We start from the raw sequence: 19,676 nt of genomic DNA on the forward strand, positions 1-19,676 counted from the left end.
ATTAGAGGACCCAGCCTTGATAGGGGAAGCATGATGGGGAGTGATGGTCAATGTGAAAATGGCAGGGTCTGCTATGAGGGGTTGTGTGAATGGAAGTCAAGGTTCAGGAGACCCCAGGGAGTGGGCTTGGGAACAACAGAGTCCCCTTCTTCCCTGCCTGAAGTGACACTTCTCTGGTACCCATCTTGTATATTAGCTAATTGACAAAAACAAGTTATTAAATTCCCTGAACCTCAATTTCTTAATAATTACAATAATAACTGGAGAAGAAAACAGCAAACCACTCCAATAGCTTTGCCCAGAAAACCCAGATGGACTCCCAAAGAGTCAGATGTGACTGAAACATCTGAACAACAACAGATTCTCATTAATCATACTTAATAATACTATATTATCAAATATTGTTAATTATTGCAAATAACTAGCATTTATATCTTGCCTACCATGCACCACATAGTATTCTAAGTTATTTACAAATATTGTCTCATTTGATCTTTACAACACCCCTATGGGGTTATTATCCCCACTTCACAGTCGAGGAAACTGAGGCAGACGGTGGTTAACTGACTTTCATTTAATAGTATTTTTTTTCCAATTATATGTAAAGATAGTTTTCAACATTCATTTTTGTAAGATTTTGAGTTCCAAGTCTTTCTGCCTCTGTCCTCCCCCTTATCTTTCCCCAGGACAGCAAACAGTTGGATACAGGTTATACACGTACAGTCATGTTAAACGTAAAGGGACTTGCCTAAGGTCACACAGCTAGTAAGTATCTGGAGTTGGAGTTGAACTCAAGTTTTCCTGACACCAGTCTAGCACTTTACCCACCGTGCCACGTAGCTTCTTTCTTCATCTTTCAATTGAAAATATTGAATCAAAAAATGAATGAGCATTTATTAAATACTTACTGTGTGCTAAGCATTGTGATAAAGATACAGATATAAAAAATAAAGCCAGTCTCTGCCTTCAGAGCTCATATTCAAAAGGAGAAAACAGCAATAAAGGGGAATGTTGTCCAGGGAAGGGGAATTTGATTCTGAAATTTTGGGGTGGTAAGTATGGCCTTAAAGGAGTGGATCGACACATTCCATTCTAGGAAGAAGGAAAGATTTGATTTGATCATGGGTTCATGATTCCAGAAAGGGGGGGGGGGGTGGAGGGGAGAGGAGGAGAGAAGCAATCACCAATCAAGAGAGTGGAGTCCAGGGCAGCTAGGTGGCACAGAGGATAGAGCACTGACCCTGAAGTCAGGAGAATCTGAGTTCAAATACAACTCAGACACTTATTAGCTGCATGACCATGCAAGTCACTTATTGCCTGATTACCTAAATCACTGCAGGTGACATTCATTCTTCTTGTCCCTTTCGCTCCAAGGTATTCACAGCATTGGCACTGGTTGGCATGCTCATTCTCCCCCTCAACAATTTCCCCTGGGTGATCAATGGGCTTCTGGAGGCCAGTGTGTCTCTGGAGCGCCTACAGCGCTTCCTCGACCTCCCAGACCATGATCCTCAGGCCTACTACAGTCCAGGTATTGTAGAGAAGACAATAGGGTACGGGGTGGGAAGAGAGTAGGACCTAATACCAGGCAATGGGGCTAACAACTGCTGAGAAGAGACAAAATTTGGTTACCGCTGGGAATTTGGGAGTGAAGCTGGTTGAGGGAAGAGGTACCATTCCTCCAACAAAAGATGACTCTGGCACCTGCTGGCTTCATCCTAGTCTCAGATTTGTAACTGTGGAGTGGTCAGTGAAAGGGGAAACCGCAATTGACTTAAGAGTCAGGAGATCTGGGTCTGCTCTGAATCCTTGCCTGTTTTCCCATTTGTAAAAATGGGAATCAATTCCTGTATCATCTTGTTAGAATCAAATAAGGTAAGAGATATGACAGTACTCTGAAGATTATGAAGTAGCATACGAACATAAGCAATTATGCTGGGAACCTGGGGGGAGGGGACAGGGATGCTGGCTAGATCTGGGAAGTCATGCAGGCAGGACAGAGCTGACCCCTGTAGGTCGTGGCATATGACGGAGAGTCACTTACAACTTTGCTTCCTCCTTCTCCTGTCTCTACTGCTAGAATGATGGTGAACAAGAGGCTCCAGATGGTTTAGTGTCAGGCAGATTATTTGTGGGCAGGGAACCTAACTCAAATAATAGCCTTCCCATTCCTTTCAGATCCCCCCAGAGAACCACTAACAGTGCTGGAGCTCCAAGAAGCCATGTTCTCCTGGGACCCCATTGGAACAGGCCTGGAGACCTTCATCACTCACCTCAAAGTGAAGAAGGTCAGTGAGTCAACTCCTTGTCTTACACCTCCCCCAAGTAGAAATCCCTGAACTGAATACTCTTATGATTCTCAGTTTTGTTGAGAGTGGAGGAAAGAAAAATGGTTCTTATCCTCAGAAACAGAGCTTGATGATTCTTCAGGTGCAGACTTCAGGTTATTCCCAGTCTGATCAAGGAGGGAGAGGAAATATGGTGCTGGCCTTTAGAGGGCTTCTAGTTAAATGGAAAAGACAGGATAGAGTTATAGACACAGAAATAGAAAAATAAGGTCAGAACTAATGAAAGCCAGGTAGCTCTAAAGACATAGTCTTTATAAATGTTCATCTTTTATCCTGGAAGACTTTTAGGAATATGATTGATTTTTATTTTACTAAATAAAATAGGGGTTAGAGGGGATACCATTAGGGTATCTGGGAGGGGGTAAAGCAGGCTACCCCTTTTACAACCCCCAAGCTTGCTGGTCACTGATGGACATTTCTTTCAGGGTTCGCTGGTGGGCATTGTGGGGAAGGTGGGCTGTGGAAAGAGCTCTCTCCTGGCTGCTATCTCTGGGGATCTCCACAGGTAACCCCCTCAGAGCCCCAGGTACCTCTCCCCCAATCCAGTGCCAGGCTCTAGCTCTTCTTCCTCCACCATCCTCTCCACTCCCCTCACTCTCCCCACTTAACTCCTCCATCCTGATGCCCATCTTGTCTTGCATGCCAGATTGAGGTGAGAAGGGGATGGACCAGAAGAGGCCAGGATCTGTGTAAGAACTTGTGGGGGAAGCAGACTGGAATCAGGTTAGGGTTTGGGAAAGGGGAGGGGGAGGAAGGCTGGGAGATTGGAGGCTATAAAAAGATAAAGGATTTGGCCTCATCCAAGGATATATAGTAGAGTTAGCAGAAAACTAACAGATGCTCAAAATGTGAAGTTACCTTCATACAAATGATGCACGTGTCATCACCCTCCTTAAAAAGGTGCAGCCTACAGATGTGAAGATCACACTCCCAGATAGTTGGGTACTTGTATTGAGCTTTCTCTTCAGTAGGCGAATAAGCTGAAAGACTCCAGTTCAGTGAGTACAGTAGAGTAGTCTTCTCTATGTTAGATGCAAAGTAACATTACACCAGGCTGTCCAGAGTCCTCTTCTGCCTGCTGTCTGCATCAGCATGGTAGCAAGTGGCAGTTAAGGCCAAACCCATGGTCAGGGAGGTTTCTCCCTACGTGTGCAAAGCTAACTGACCAAACCAGAACCCGCATTCTGGGGGTTATTTGTGTTATCTTCTAACCATCCATCCTGAGATAGGGAAGGGTATAAACATTTATATAGCACTGACTGTGTGCCAGGAACTGTGCTAATGCTCTTTTTTACAAGTAATATTATTTTACACATATCTCATTTGATGCTCACAACAACGTGCTGTTATTATTCCCATTTTATGGTTGAGGAAACTGGGTCAAAAAGAGAGTAAGTGATTTGCTGAGGATCACACAGCTATCAAGTGCCTGAAGCCATGTTTGAACTCAGGTCTTCCTGATTCCGGACCTAAGTGACTTGTCTAGGGTCACACAGCTAGTAAGTGTCTGAGGCTGAATTTGAACTCAGGTCTTTGTAACTCCAGGCCCAGTGCTCTATCCATTGGCTTCACCAGCTGCCTCCAATATAAGGAACTGACATATTTCTAGACAGAAGGCAATGTGATCCAGTGGAAAGGGTACTGAATTAGGAGTCTGAAGATTTGGGGTTTGAATTTCAGCTCTACCACTATCTCCTCTGTGACCTTGGGCAAGACATTCCAGGAAAATCTTCCTCAAGGAAAAGGATTTGGGATAGCTAGGTGGTATAATGGATAGAGGACTAGCCCTGGAGTCAGGAATACCTAAGTTTGAATACAGTCTCAGACACTTACTAGCTGTGTTACCCTGGTCAAGTCACTTAACCCAAATTTCCTCCAGAAAAGAGAGAGAGAAGAAAAGGATTTAGAATTGGAATTTGGACAAGTATGGTAGGACCCAGAAGGGAGAAGTTATTCATGCTTCACTACTCCTCCTCTACCCACACCCACTCTGACTTCCTGCAGGTTAAGTGGTCAGATCTCAATAGCTGGGCGATTTGAAGGCTTTGGTCTGGCCACCCAGGAACCTTGGATCCAGTTTGCCACCATTCGGGACAACATCCTCTTTGGGAAGGCATTTGATGCTCATCTTTATTGGAAGGTGTTGGAGGCCTGTGCACTCCATGATGACCTTGCTGTGAGTGTCCTCAACCCCTGACGACTTCTTTCTTCTCTAGGAAGGGCCTTCCCCAGTCCCATTCCTCTCCCTGAAGGCACTCCCACCAGATTCACCATGGGGCCCAGGGAAGTAAGGTGGGCATTTTGGTGTCTCATCTACCACAGCATGTGTCTTCCTGGCACCATACTACAAACCTTCAGGGAGTTCTGCCCCACTTGCTCGATTGATCTTCCAGGGGCCACTCACTCCAAGTGAAGCTAGGAAGTACCAGGGCCTACCTAGGGAGGTGGAACCAAACTCTTAGGATTTTTCTGGGATGGAGGGAGAGGAGAAGGATAAATTCCAGAACACTCCCCTCATCACCTCGTTATGTCCCCAGGAGCTCTAGGATCCTATCCTTATCACCTTGCTATCCTTATCTCCCTGCCCTTGAGGATCCAGAATGCTCTCTAGTGCTGGAGGGAATAGGGTGTGCCTATTTCCACTGATGCAGGTGCCTTGACTGCAAGATATCCTATGCCTGTGGGCATAGGTTCTGCTGGCTGAGTGACCTGGGACAAATCACTTTGCATATGTTGATCTGCATTGGTACCAGTGAAGTTACAGATCCAGTCTAAAAAAACAAAAAAGACAGGCTTTACAGTCAGAGGACCTGATTTCAAATCCTACCTCTAATTACCAATACTGTTCTCTCCATTTCACAAATGAGTATTGTTGTTGTTCAGCCTTTGTTTTCAAAGAGGACCAGTGACATTATGGGTGATGTCTTGACTCATGCGTGAACTGGATGTAAGTGAGGCGGAGACACATAAAGTCATCAGTCTTACTCTTTCTTCCTGAGTCATCACAGTCTAGTAGCAAGACAAAGATGACTGGTGATAACCTGGAAAACCTTGGTGTCTTCAATGCCTGACAAATCTCAGAGCACTCCACAGTGCCTATTCAGGTCATCTTTGTGGCTGTTGAAATAAATTGCTCTCATCTACCCATTTAGCAAGGGGAAGTCTTCACATGCATGGGGTAGACACCCTGCTAACTCATCAACAGGTTTGAGTCCTTTCAGTTACCTTCCAACTGAGTTAGCCCGTCTACAAAGATGGTTGGCTAGGGTGTGACTGCTGCACATGCTACAGCTTCTTGGAGCCACAGGTGGTAGTTGGGTGACAGGTGGACACCAAAGGTGGATGAGTAGCTCTAAGAACACCTCATGGGGTGTTCAGGGAAGACTGGCACTAATGAGTAACTGGAGGCTCAGAGAAATAGATGACTTTTCTATAGTGACATGGTTTGTAAGTAATCAGAAGTAGGATTCTGGTATAGAAGGTCTTTCCTGACCTGTGGAATAAAGCAGCTTACGTTTCTATTAAGCAGCTTTTAATGTTTACTTTAAAGGACCTTTCACTTGGGATATACTCATTTGATACTAATGGCAGCTCTGTGATCTAGGCAGGTATTGATCCAGTGGATATCTGTATGACTCTCTTGTTTCATCATTGTGGGCACACCTTCTACCAGTGCAAATCTCAGCATATCCATATCTTTATCTCATGTGCTTTTCTTTCATAGCTTTCTATTCATCCTGCACAAAGAATATTTTCTATTCAGGTGCTATCCTATTTTACAAATAAGGAAACAAAAAAATTTCAGTGACTTGCCCAAGGTCATACAACAAGATATTATAGATCTGAGACTCAGACCTTTATAACTAAATCTATTGTTATTTTTATACTCCATCATGCTGCTATTCCAACAGATCCTGCCTGATGGAGACCAGACAGAAGTGGGAGAGAAAGGTGTAACCCTCAGTGGTGGACAAAGGGCCCGTATTGCCCTTGCTCGAGCTGTCTACCAGGTGAGCAGAGGAGAGGAGAAGATTGGGGTCTGGGAGGGTGTTGGTAGGCTTGAAAAGCACTGACAGAGTGAGGTTGACAGAAGGGAGGTCTGCATTACCATCCAGTTCCTTTCTCCTTCCCTTCTTATCATCCAGCCTTCTCCCACTGTCCATTTGTTTTTACCTTTTGCAACAGAATGGTAGCCCAGTGTCTGGCATATAGTAGGCACTTAATAACTATTAATCAAATTGAATTAGACATATTATATGGTTTCCTAGACCCAGCAAAAACTGAGTGCTGGCCCAAGGTCACTTAGCTATCCTTGGCTTTAATGCAATCTTCTCAAGTCTAACTTCTCTTTCTTACTGCATTAGTAAGTGACCCTTGTTCCCCTCAGTCTTTCTGGGGATAGGTCCCCTAAGAGGTTCTCAGAGGCCTTGAGTCCTTTGAGTCATTACCAACCCCCCCCACCACACATGGTCTCTGCCTTCACTTGGTAGCACCTCTTGCCATCCTCTCTCCCCAGGAGAACAAACTCTACCTCCTAGATGATCCCCTGGCTGCTGTGGATGCTGATGTGGCCAACCACTTGCTGCATAAGTGTATTCTAGGCATCCTGGGACACACTACCCGACTTCTCTGTACCCACCGAACAGAATACCTGGAGCAGGCTGATGTTGTGCTGCTGCTTGAGGGAGGGCGCATCATCCAATCAGGTACCCTTGGGGTTGGAGGCAAATGAGGCCATGTGTGGGTAGCTACTGAGTATCAGCTTTCCTATTGGGCTGGAATTTAATTCACTCAGTATTTCATGAGTGCCTATGCTGTGCAAGGCTCTGAGGACAAAAAGACAAAAATACTTTAAGTAGTTCTTTGCTGCTGTTTAGTTATTTTCAGTCGTGTTTGATTTTTCATAACCCCCGTTTGGGGTTTTCTTGGCAAAGCTGCATAAACAATCCCCTAGAGAAAATTGAGAAGGAGCTGTCCAGCAGGTGGGAGGAGTCACAGGACCCAGCCAGGAGTGTCACAAAAGATAAAGGAAGAAAATATTCAGGAAGAAGGGGAATGAGGTCCCTAGTGTTAAAAACTGCTGAAAGATTATTATTATTATGTAACTAGCAGTTAGTGCCAGGCATTGGGCTCAGTGCTTTAAAATTATCTCATTTGATCTTCACAACAGCTTTGTGAGGGTTGGTTCTCTTATCATCATCCCCGTTTTACATTTAGGGAAACAGGCAGACAATGGCTGACTGACTTTCCCAGGGTCACACAGGCAGTAAGTGTCTGAAATTAGATTGGAACTCCAGGCCTGGTGCTCCATCCATTACACCACCTACTTTGATTAAGAAGGATAAGGATTAAAAAAGGCTAGCCAATGAAGAGATTGTTGGTGACCTCAAGTGATCACTGGTGCTCTGGAAATGAGGACATCTGGACTCTGGTCCTAGCTTTACCACCAGGATTGCCTGGGTGACTGGGCAAGTCATTACCCCTTTGGGGATTTCCATTTCTTCACTTTTATTATATAATGTGTAGAATCATTCCTAGGTTTGTAGGACTGGGATGAGCATGAACTGAAAGGATGGATAGGAAAAGTATAAGAATCAGTGAAATATATGAATAGAATTTCTTCAGGAGAAGGAAAGATAGCTTTGGGACTTGTGGGTCTGATTACCTTGGGGCCTTAGGGAGAACTGAAGCTCAGAAGTGAGTGAGACTTCTCATAAAAGGGCTTGTAGAACAGGTTTAAGAAATTATGAGATGTGTATAATTGATATCATACTGCTTGCCTTCTCAAGGGGTGGGGGAAGGGTGGGAGGGAGGGAGAGAATTTAGAACTCAAAATTTTTAAAAAATTAATGTTAAAAATGTTTTAAATGTAATTAGGAAACATTTATTTATTTATTTTTAGATTTTGACATTGATTTCCACAGAATTTTGAATTCCAATTTCTCCCCATCTCTCCCCTCCCTTCACCCCATAACACCTTGCATTCTGATCACGCCTTCCCTCAATGTGCCCTCCCTTCTATCACATCCCACCCTTCCCTTATCCCCATCTTCTCTCTTTTCTTGTAGGGCAAGATAGATTTTTATACTCCATTACCTGTATTTCTTATTTCCCGGTTATATGCAATAACAATTCTCAACATTCGATTCTAATACTTTGAATTCCAACTTCTCTCCCTTCCTCCCTCCCCACCCATCCCCACTGAGAAGGCAGGCAGTTCAATACAGGCTATATATGTGTCATTTTGTGCAAGACTTCCATAATAGTCATGTTGTGTAAGACTAACTATATTTCCCTCCATACTACCATGTTCCCCATTCTATTCTCTCATTTGACCTTGTCCCTTCCCAAAAGTGTTTACTTCTAGTTACTCCCTTCCCCTATTTGCCCTCCCTTCTGTCATCCCCCTCATCCCACTTGTCCCCTTCTCCCCTACTTTCCTGTAGTGTAAGATAGATTTTCATACCAAATTTAGTGAGCATGTTATTCCCTCCTTAAGCCATATGTGAAGAGAGTAAACTTCACTTCTCCCCTCTCACCTCCTCCCTTTTCTCCTCCATTGAAAAAGATTTTTCTTATCTCTTTTATGAGTTATAGCCTGCCCCATTCCATTTCTCCCTTTCTCCTCCCAATATATTCCTCTCTCACCCTTTAATTTTATTTTTTTATAGATATCCCTTCTGATTCAACTCTACCTGTGCTCTTTGTCTGTATGTGTGTATGTGTGTGTAATTCCCCCCACCTACCCAAATACTGAGAAAAGTCTCAAGAATTACAAATATTATCTTTCCATGTAGGAATGTAAGCAGTTCAGCTTTAGAAAGTCCTTTATGATTTCTCTTTCCTGTTTAGCTTTTCATGCTTCTCTTGATTCTTGTGTTTGAAAGTCAAATTTTCTCTTCAGTTCTGGTCTTTTCATCAAGAATGCTTGGAAGTCCTCTATATCATTGAATGACCATTTTTCCCCTGAAGTATTATACTCAGTTTTGCCAGGTAGGTGATTCTTGGTTTTAATCCTAGTTCCTTTGACTTCTGGAATATCTTATTCCAAACCCTTCAATGCCTTAATGTAGAAGCTGCCAGATTCTGTGTTATCCTGATTGTATTTCCATGGTATTTGAATTGTTTCTTTCTGGCTGCTTGCAATATTTTTTCCTTGACCTGGGAACTCTGAAATTTGGCCACAATATTCCTAGGAGTTTTTCTTTTTGGGTCTCTTTCAGGAGGTGATCAGTGGATTCTTTCAATATTTATTTCACCCTCTCGTTCTAGAATATCAGGGCAGTTTTCCTTGATAATTTCATGAAAGATAATGTCTAGGCTCTTTTCTTGATCATGGCTTTTAGGTAGTCCCATAATTTTTAAATTGTCTCTCCTGGATCTATTTTCCAGGTCAGTTGTTTTTCCAATGAGGTATTTCACATTATATTCTATTTTTTCTCTTTTGGTTTTGTTTTGTAATTTCTTGGTTTATCATAAAGTCATTAGCTTCTCCTAGCTCCACTCTCATTTTTAAAGAACTGTTCTTTTCAGTGAGCTTTTGAACCTGCTTTTTCATTTGGCTAATTCTGCTTTTTAAAGCCTTCTTCTCCTCTGGCTTTTTGGACCTCTTTTGCCAATTGAGTTAGCCTATTTTTAAAGGTGTTATTTTCCTCAGCATTTTTGGGGTCTCCTTTAGCAAGCTGTTGACTCACTTTTCAAGCTCTTCCATGGCCTGAGTCCATTGCATGTTCATTTTGGAGGTATTGGATGCAGAAGCCTTGACTTCCTCTGACAGTATGGATTGTTCATCCTCATCTGAAAGGATGGACAGAAATACCTGTTCACCAAGAAAGTATCCTTCTATGATCTTATTTTTTTTTTCCCTTTTGTGGTCATTTTCCCAGTCAGTTACTTGACTTCTGAATACTTTGTCAAGAGGAGGTCCTAGTGCTCCTCCTCACCCCAGGACCATGCTCAGTGCTGAGGTTCAGATTAGCTGCTCAATTCCCCCAGGGGCTTTAGGCTGAGTGCTTGACAAATGAATGCTGAGGCTGCCACCACTACCACTACTACTGCCACTGCCTGGGGCCAGTGCTGGGGGGGACCCTGCTCCCCTCTTGCCCAGTTGGGAAAGCCCTCTTACTGACCTTTGAAGCTTTCTTTGGCACTTGTGGACTGAGGGATCTACCTGCTGAGGATTCTGCCCTGGAGGCCTGTTCTAGTCCTATTCCTCCCGGTGCTTCCAGGCCAGGGCTGGGCTCTGTTCTGCTCAGTGTCCCATGGGATAGATCTTTCCTGTCAGCCTTCTGGGTTATCTTTGGCTGGAAATGTCTTTCACTCTGTTATTCTGTGGCTTCTGCTGCTCTAGAATTTGTTGAGAGTCATTTTTTACAGGTATTTTATGGGCTATGGGGGAAGAGCTAGAGTATGTGAGTCTTTTTACTCCTCCATATTGGCTCTGCCCAATTGGGAAATATTTAATGAAATAGATAAAAATATATTTAAAAAATCAAAAAAGACATAATGAAACAACATGGCTTAGTGACAGTAGATAGAATCCTATACTTGGAGTCAGGAGCTTGTTGTTTTGGTTGAGTTGTTCAATCATGTCTGACTCCTCTTGACCCTGTGGACCATACAGTCCATGAGGTTTTCTTACCAAAGATACTGGAGAGGTTTGCTATTTCCTTCTCCTGTGGATTAAGGCAAATAGAGGTTACGTGAATTCTTTTTCTTTTATGCAGTGTTTTGTAAAATTTGGATTGATATTATACAATACTATACATATATTTTATGTATTTCTGGTTTCCAAATTGTTTCTGTGTTATATGCTAGCCTTTGCATGTCATTTCCAGCTTCTGCAAAGCTCCCCAAAAATTCCCATTTAATTTCTTATGTTGACCCATGATATATCAAAACCGTGATGGGGAAAGTCATGATGTGGAAGGGATGACTATACATTCTTATAGTCCATTAAGAAGGGCCTCAGCCACAAATATGGTGCTGAAACCTAAACTGGGAAGAGCCAAAACAGAAAGAAAATAATAGACCCAATTTCTCTAATGAAGATAGATGCAAAAATTTTAAATAAAATATTAGCAAAGAAATTACAATAATTTATCTCGAGGATCATACACTATGACCAGGTAGGATTTATATCAGGAGTGCAGGGTTGCTTCAATATTAGGAAAGCTATCAGCATAATTGACCATCTCAACAATAAAACTAACAAAAATTATATGATTATCTCAATAGATGCAGAAAAAGCATTTGACAAAATACAATAACTATTTCTATTAAAAACATTGCAGTCATGGGAATAAATGGAGTCTTCCTTAAAATGATAGGTAGCATCTATCTAAAACCATCAGCAAGCATTATATGTAATGAGGATAGGGTAAAAGCATTTCCAGTAAGGTGGGAGTGAAACAAGGATGTCCATTATCACCACTGTTATTCAATATGGTACTAGAAATGTTAGTTTTAGCAATGAGAAGAAAAAGAAATTGAAGGAATTAGAAGAGGTAAAGAAGAAACAAAACTGTCACTCTTTGTAGATGATATGATGCTATACTTAGAGAATCAAGTACAAAATTACTTGAAATGATAAACAAATTTAGCAGAGTTGCAGGATATCGTATAAACTCACATAAATCATCAGCATTTCTACATATTACTAACAAAGCCCAACAGCAAGAGATAGAAAGAGAAATTCCATTTAAAGTTACTGTAGACATTATAAAATATTTGGAAGTCTACCTGCCAAAGCAAACCCAGGAAATATATGAATAAAATTAGAAAACACTTGTCACACAAATAAAGTCAGATGAAATAATTGGAAAAATATCAGTTGCTCATGGGTATGCCAAGCTAATATAATAAAAATGAAAATTCTGCCTAAATTAAGTTACTTATTCAGTGCCATACCAATCAGAGTACCAAAAATATTTTATAAAGCTAGAAAAAACAATAATAAAATTTATCAGGAAGAACAAAATGTTCAGAATATCAAGGGAATTAATGAAAAGAAATGCAAGGGAAGGTGGTCTAGCTGTACCAGATCTTAAATTGTATTATAAAGCAACAGTTATCAAAACTACTTACTACTGGATAAGAAAAAGAAATCCACTGGTAGATCAGTGAAATAGGTTAAGTACGCAAGACACAATAGTCAGTGACTTTAGCAATCTGCTATTTGGTAAATCAAAAGACCCAGCTTCTGGGATAAGAACTCACTATTTAACAAAAACTGCTAAGAAAACTGAAAAATAGTATGGCAGAAACTAGGCATAGACCAACAACCCTATTCCAAGATAAAATCAAAATGGGTACACAATTTAGATATAAAGACTGATACTATAAGCAAACTAGGAGGACAAGGAATAGTTTACCTGTCAGATCTATGGAGAAAGGAAGAATTTATGACCAAACAAGAAATAGAGAACAATTATGAAATATAAAATGGATGATTTTTATTACATTAAACTGAAAAGGTTTTGCACAAACAAAGCCAATACAACCAAGATTAGAAGGGAAGCAGGAAGCTGAGAAATAATTTTTTACAGCCAATATCTCTGACAAAGCCTCATTTCTAAAAGATATAGAGAACTAAGTTGAATTTGTAAGAGTACAAGTTATTTCCCAGTTGACAAAGGGTGAAAGGATACAAGCAGACAGTCTTCAGAGGAAGAAATTAAAGCTATCTATAGTCATATAAAAAAATGCTCTACATCATTATTGATTAGAGAAATACAAATCAAAACAGCTCTGAGGTATCACATCACACCTCTCAGATTCACTAACATGACGAGAAAGGGAAATAATAAATGCTGGAGAAGATGTGGGAAAATTGGAACACTAATGCACTGTTGGTGGAGTTGTGAACTGATCCCATCATTCAGGAGAGCAATTTGGAACGATGCCCAACGGGCTGTAAAACTGTGCATACCCTTTGATCCAGCAATACCACTTCTAGGGCTATATCCCAAAGAGATCATAAAAATGGACCCATATGTACAAAATATTTATAGGAACTCTTTTTGTGGCAGCAAAGAATTGGAAATTGAAGGGATGTCCATCAATTGGGGAATGGCTGAACAAACTGTGGTATATGAATGTAATGGAATACTATTGTTCCATAAGAAATGATGAGCAGGCAGATTTCAGAAAAACCTGGAAAGACTTACTTGAATTGATGCTGAGTGAAGTGAGCAGAACCAGGAGAACACTGTACACAGTAACAGCCACGTTGTGTGATGACTGACTGACAGACTTAGTTCTTCTCAGCAATGCAAGGATCTAAGACAACTCCAAGACTCATGATGAAAAATGCTGTCCATATCCAGAGAAAGAAACTTGGAGACAGAATGCAGACAGAAACATACTATTTTTCTCTCCTTTTCTTTAGTTGTTTTGTTTTGTTTCGTCTTTCTTGTGGTTCCTCCCATTAGTTCTAATTCTTCTTTACATCATGACTAATGTGAAAACAGGTTTAATATGAATATATAAGTAGAACCTATATCGGATTGCATGCTGTCTTGGGTGGGGAGAGGAGAGAGAAGGGGAGAAAATTTAAAACTTAAAATCTTGTGAAAGTGAATGTTGAAAACTGAAAATAAATAAATTATTGAAAAAATTTTAAAAATAAAATTACAGGGACAAAAAAGGGCATCGGGCTTTAAGGAATAAGAGGAAAACAGTTCTGCTGGGCATTTAGGTGGCACAGTGGATAGAGTGCTAGACCTGGAATTAGGAAGACCTCAGTTCAAATCTGGCCTTAGACACTTACTAGCAGTATGATCCTGGACAGGTCACTTAATCACTGTTTGCCTCAGTTTCCTCCATTCTGAAATGAGGATGATATTAACTGCACCCACCTCCCTGGGTTGTTGTAAGAATCAAATGAGATAACATTTGTAAAGCATTTAGCTTTACATAGTAAAGGCACATAGTAGGTGCTATGCTATATAAATGTCTGTTCTCTTCTCCTCCCTTCCCTTCACTGTACTCTGTCCTTGCCATGTGGAGTATTCAGGTCCAGGTGCCTGGGTTTCAGGAGGATGCTGATAAGCTGGTAAGCTGGAGAGTGTCCCAAGGAGGACAGCATGGATGGTGAAGAACCTTCTGTCCATATCATATAAGTACTGGCAGAAGGAGCTGGATGTGTTTAGCCTGTAGAAGAGAACCTTTGAGGTGGGGCACAGGGGTAAAACAGTTTTGTTCAAATCTTTGAAGGGCTGTTTGTTATTTGGAGTCAGGAGTAGATGTTCTCTGTTTAGTCCTAAAGGAAAGAACCAGGAGAGGTGGGAGGAAGATGCCAAGAGGCAAATCTAGGCTTCATTTAAGAAAAAGAGCTTCCATGTCCTGCCTGAGGAGGTAGTGGGTGACCCCTGGTTGGGTAAGGTATAGTGGAGATTCCCTTGGTGTGCGGCTTGGACTGGATTCCCACTTTCATGTTCTGTGATCTCTCACAGCTTGGTCGTGAGGTCTAAATGAAGCCATCTAAAGCACTTCACCAACTTGGAAGCCCTGTAGAGAAATCAGCTATTGGGATTATTTTTTATTACTATATCATTATTTTTATCATCATTATCGTTTTCTATCAGTCAGCAAACATTTATTAAGTACTTACTGTGTACTGGGAAACACAAAGACAAAAATGAAGGAGTCCCTGCCTCTGTGTAGTTTATAATCTATCTTGAAGAAGATTGGGGTATATATTATATAATAATCATGTCTCTGAAAGAATATTTAATGAACAAATATTTATTGAAATTGAGGTGGCTCACTGTACAGTGTGCTGGGCCTGGAGTCAGGAAGACTTGAGTTCAAATCTGGCCTCCGACAGTTCCTAGCTCTGTGATTCTGGGAGAGTCACTTAAGTGCTATTTGCTTCAGTTTTCTCATCTATAAAATGGGGATGATCATAGCACCTCCTACTCAGGGCTGTTTGTTATAAGAGTCAAACGAGATGATAATTATAAAGCACTTAGCACAGTATTCTTATGGTTATTGGTCAGTCATTTTTCAGTCATGTCCAACTCTTTGTGACCCCACTTGGGGTTTTCTTGGCAAAGATACTGGAGTGGTTTTCCATTTCCTTCTCCACTCATTTTACAGATGAGGAAATTGAGGCAGCCAGGCTTAAGTGACTCACCCAGGGTCACACAACACAGAAGTATCTGAGGTCAGATTTGAACTCAGGAAGATGGGTCTTGCTGACTCCAGACCTGGTACTCTATCTACTACACCACCTAGCTGCCCATAGTGAGCACTATATAAATGTTAGCTGTGTTGTTTTTGTTTCTTTGTGACCCATGGACCATTGCATACCAGACCCTTCAATTCTGCACTATCTCTCAAAGTTTATCCAAGCTCATGTTCGTTGATTCCATGACACTATCTATCCATCTCATCCTCTGCTGTCCTCTTTTCCTTTTGCCTTCAGTCTTCCCAACATCAGGTTCTTTTCCAGTGAGCCCAGTCTTCTCATTATATGGCCAAAGTTATTTAAGCTTCAGCTGCAGTATTTGTCCTTCCAATGAAGAATATGAATTAATTTCTTTATGTGTTGACTACTTTTATCTCCTTTGCTGTCCAAGGGACTCCGAAAAGTCTTCTCCAGCACCACAATTCAAAACTGTCAGTTCTATAGCACTCAGCTTTCCTTATAATCCAACTCTCCCAGCCATCCATTACTACTGGGAAAATCATAGCATAGACTATTATATTTTTATTACATTTATAAAGTGCTTTGAAAATCTCAAAATATTCTATAAATGTTGGCTATTATTATCATCTTTTTACTGAGCAGTTAATGTAGGTGAGACATCCTGCATGCTACAGGGGATACAGAGATAAGTAAGACACAATCCCTGCCCTTAGGAAGCTAATAGGTGTTTAAGACATACATAAACATCAGTAGTATAAAGCAGAATGTGATAAATGCCATAAATAAGGAATGAAATACCATAAACAAGACAGAGTTCAGAAAAGGAAAAGTTCACTTCCACTTATGGAAGACTTCCCTCTCTCTTGAAGTCAGAGCTCTTTTATTTGGTGGGGAAGGCAGTCAGGGTTAAGTGACTTGCCCAAGGTCATAAAACTGGTAACTATCCAAAGCTGGATTTGAACTCAAATCCTTCATGCCTGGGGGTTCCATCAACTGAGCCACTTGGCTGCTACTGAAATCAGAACTCTTATGTGCATGTCTTAAGCAACTCAGTATACTGTAAATTCCTGGAGAGCAGCAGCTGTTTCATTTGGGGTTTTTTGTCTCTCTAGGGCCTTGCACAGAGCAGGCACTTGATAAATGCTTACTGAGTGAAACAGAATTGAAACTCTTTAACCCAGCATATAGAGCTCTCCATCACAATTCCACCAAAAGTGCATTAATGTCTCAATTTTCCCACATCCCCTCCAACAGTTGTCATTTTCCTTTTCTGTTCTATTAGCTAATCTAATAGGTGTGAGGTAGTACCTCAGAATGGTTTTAAGTTGAATTTCTCCAATCAGTAGTGTTTTAGAGCATTTTTTTCATGTGGCTATAGATTTTCTATGATTTTTTAGTTTGGGTTTTTACTTACATTGTTGGAGTCATTGTGTATATTGTTTTTCTGCTTCTAATTACTTCCCTTTGTGTCAGTTTATATAAGAATTCCCATGCTTTTCTATGGTCATCATAGTCATTCTTTCTTATAGCTCAGTAACAATCATAATGATGGTGGTGGTGGTAGTGGTGTTGGAGGTGGTGGTGATGGAGGAGGCAGTAATGGTAGCTAGCATTTATATATCCCTTTAAAGTTTGAAAAGATCTTTGTGCATATTATCTCATTTGATCTTCACAACAATACTGTGAGGCAGATGTTATCATCCCCATTTTACAGTTTAGGAAACTGAGGCAGGGAGACATTAAGTGACTTGCCTAACCCAGCTAGTAAGTATTCAAGGCAAGGTTTGAATTCAGGCCTTCCTCACAGACTCCAGGTCCAGTGTTTTATTTTCTATGTCACCTAGATGCCTCATTTGTGTACCACACCTTATTTAGCTATTCCCCAATGTATGGGCATCTGTTTTGTTTGCCTTAGACTTTTAAGACTGTTTTTAGGACTGGGCTGGCCTGCCTGCCAGGAACAGCTTGGTGGTACAGTGGATAGAATTCTAGGCCTGGAGTCAGAAAGACCTGAATTCAGATCTGGTCTCAGATATTTACTAGCTATGTGCCATGGGCAAGTCACTTAACCCTGTCTGCTTTAGTTTTCTGATCTGTACAATGAGCTGGAGAGGGAGATGGCAAACCAGAAAACCCCAAGTGGCGTCACATAGAATCAAACGCAGTTGAAAAACTGAACAACAAGGTCTCTGGAAGCAGTGAGGAACTAGATGACTCTTAAAGGCCTTGCCCAGTCCTAGGAGTCAAGGATACTATGCAAGTTAGAGCCAAGATGGCAGCTAGATCAGGGGCCATTAGAGGGCACAAAATGTTGAAGCACCATAAACATTTTTTGAGCATCTACTGTTTAGAACACACTTAACTAAATGCAATAACCCACTGGTAACTAGGCCTAATATCTTCTGACCACCATTCCATCCTCTAGGACCACCCTCTGAGATTCTGCCACTGGTACAGGCTGCCCCTGATACCCAGTCTGAGGATGTACAGAAGACTGAGTCAGGTGTGCCTTTTCATAGTCACCCCTTATGTTCCTTCTTCTCTCTAACTTCCATGGTCAGTACCTCTGAGATTTTGAGACATTGCCCTTCTCTTCCCTTCCTCATGGTCATCCTCCTACTGCAAGTCCTCCAAGTGTGACTCCCCTTCTTGTCCTTCTACATCATTGTAACAGCAGCCTCAGAGGCATGGCAGCCAGAGACAGAGAGTGAGGAGCCCAAGGAGATGGGCCCCAATCTGAGCCGCCTGCTCCAGGACGAAGCTAAGAAAGAAGGGGCCGTGGCCTTGCAGGTGTACCAGGCTTACTGGAAAGCTGTGGGGGGGGGTCTCTCCCTGGCCATCCTCCTGTTCTTGCTTCTCATGCAAGGTAAGAGCATATCTGTGAGCTCCCAGCTATCTTTATTGCTTTGCCCCTCCCTTTGTCCATCATTCACATCACATGGGCTAGACAGTCTTAGCTCTAGGGGCCCTACCTACCAGGATGCTCACTCCCTCCTGTATAGATAGTACTGCATTCTTTCTCTCCAGGGGCTCAAGGGAGTGACCGAGGGGGATGCATTTCTCTAGTCTATAGTCTCTTCCTCTGGCCATTGGGTTATTGGATTTAGAACTGAAGGGAGCCAATGAATGAACAAGTAAGGATTTACTAAATGCTAACTGTGTGAATGAATGAATGAAAAAGCATCCAGGTAGATACCAATAGGACACTCACTAGGGAGGACAATTCATAAAGTTCATCAGAAGTCCTATAGGTGCAGTGATGAAGGGGGGATGGCAGGGTCCTAGGGTCTTTTCCTTATGTCATTAGGTCAGATGATCCCCGTGCCTGGGATCTGGAGGACACAGAGGCAAGGCAGATGGTAAAGCCTGGAGGACTTTAGGAGGTAGTAGCAGAGCAGTTGGTAAGGTCCTCCCTCTCACCAGAAGGAATAGAGTTAGTGACTCCCATCTGTTCTGAGCCAGTAAGGCCAACCTGATGGGTTCTGGGTTCCTACGCTAACAGGGTGGGAAGGGTGCCTTCAGGGGTCACAGGTGTTCCTGCATCCCGGACAGACCTGGATTCTGGAACTGGGAGTGGAGGTGGAAGTAAGGAAGGATGCCCCTTTGATGGCATCTTCCCACCTCATAGGCAACTAGGTAGCCCAGTGGATAGAGCATTGGGCCCGGAATCAGGAAGATCTGAATTCAAATCCAGCCTCAGATACTTCCTAACTGCATGACCCTGGGCAAGTCACTTCGCTTCTGCCTGCCTCAGTTTCCCCATTACAATATTTATATATAGTATGTATTAATATAATTACATGCTATAATAAATATATTCCATGGATATTATATTATTCATATGTATTATTTATAATAATAAATGATTGCAGACAATAATAATACCCATCTCACAGGGTTCTTGTGAGGATAAAATGATATAATAATTATAAAGCACTTAGCGCAGTACCTGGAACATAGTGGGCATTTAATAAAAGTTTATTCCCTTCCTTCCACCTTCCCCTGTGCCAGATGTGCCAAGATCTGCTTGGATTTGCAAAGCACATCATCTATTCCAGGCTTCTCCTTTTCCAAATGAGGAAACTGAGGCCCAGAGAATTAAGTGACTTGTTAGAGCTCATACAGTAGTAGTCAGTGGCAGAGTCGGGAATTAGTCTGACTCCAGGAATGCCCTC

At 41.8% G+C, this 19,676-nt stretch overlaps 1 protein-coding gene across 5 annotated transcripts in view; it reads left to right on the forward strand.

Moving 5' to 3' along the window:
- ABCC10 (ATP binding cassette subfamily C member 10) overlaps window positions 1-19,676 on the forward strand; it is a 35,119-nt gene that overhangs the window by 7,074 nt on the left and 8,369 nt on the right. For 3 of the 5 annotated variants that reach the window (XR_011974282.1, XM_072642237.1, XM_072642238.1), the window contains exons 5-12: window positions 1,375-1,531; window positions 2,179-2,288; window positions 2,774-2,853; window positions 4,353-4,524; window positions 6,260-6,358; window positions 6,865-7,054; window positions 17,927-18,004; window positions 18,176-18,367. Coding sequence is in view for 4 of the 5 variants with exons in the window: in XM_072642237.1 (XP_072498338.1) it covers window positions 1,375-1,531; window positions 2,179-2,288; window positions 2,774-2,853; window positions 4,353-4,524; window positions 6,260-6,358; window positions 6,865-7,054; window positions 17,927-18,004; window positions 18,176-18,367 (1,078 nt within the window). In the remaining variant the exon portion in view is untranslated. The remainder of the gene's footprint in view (window positions 1-1,374; window positions 1,532-2,178; window positions 2,289-2,773; window positions 2,854-4,352; window positions 4,525-6,259; window positions 6,359-6,864; window positions 7,055-17,926; window positions 18,005-18,175; window positions 18,368-19,676) is intronic. The other 2 variants (XM_072642239.1, XM_072642240.1) reach the window with 2 other exon arrangements.

This window comes from Notamacropus eugenii, chromosome 2, assembly GCF_028372415.1.
Source record: "Notamacropus eugenii isolate mMacEug1 chromosome 2, mMacEug1.pri_v2, whole genome shotgun sequence".
NCBI lineage: Eukaryota > Metazoa > Chordata > Mammalia > Diprotodontia > Macropodidae > Notamacropus > Notamacropus eugenii.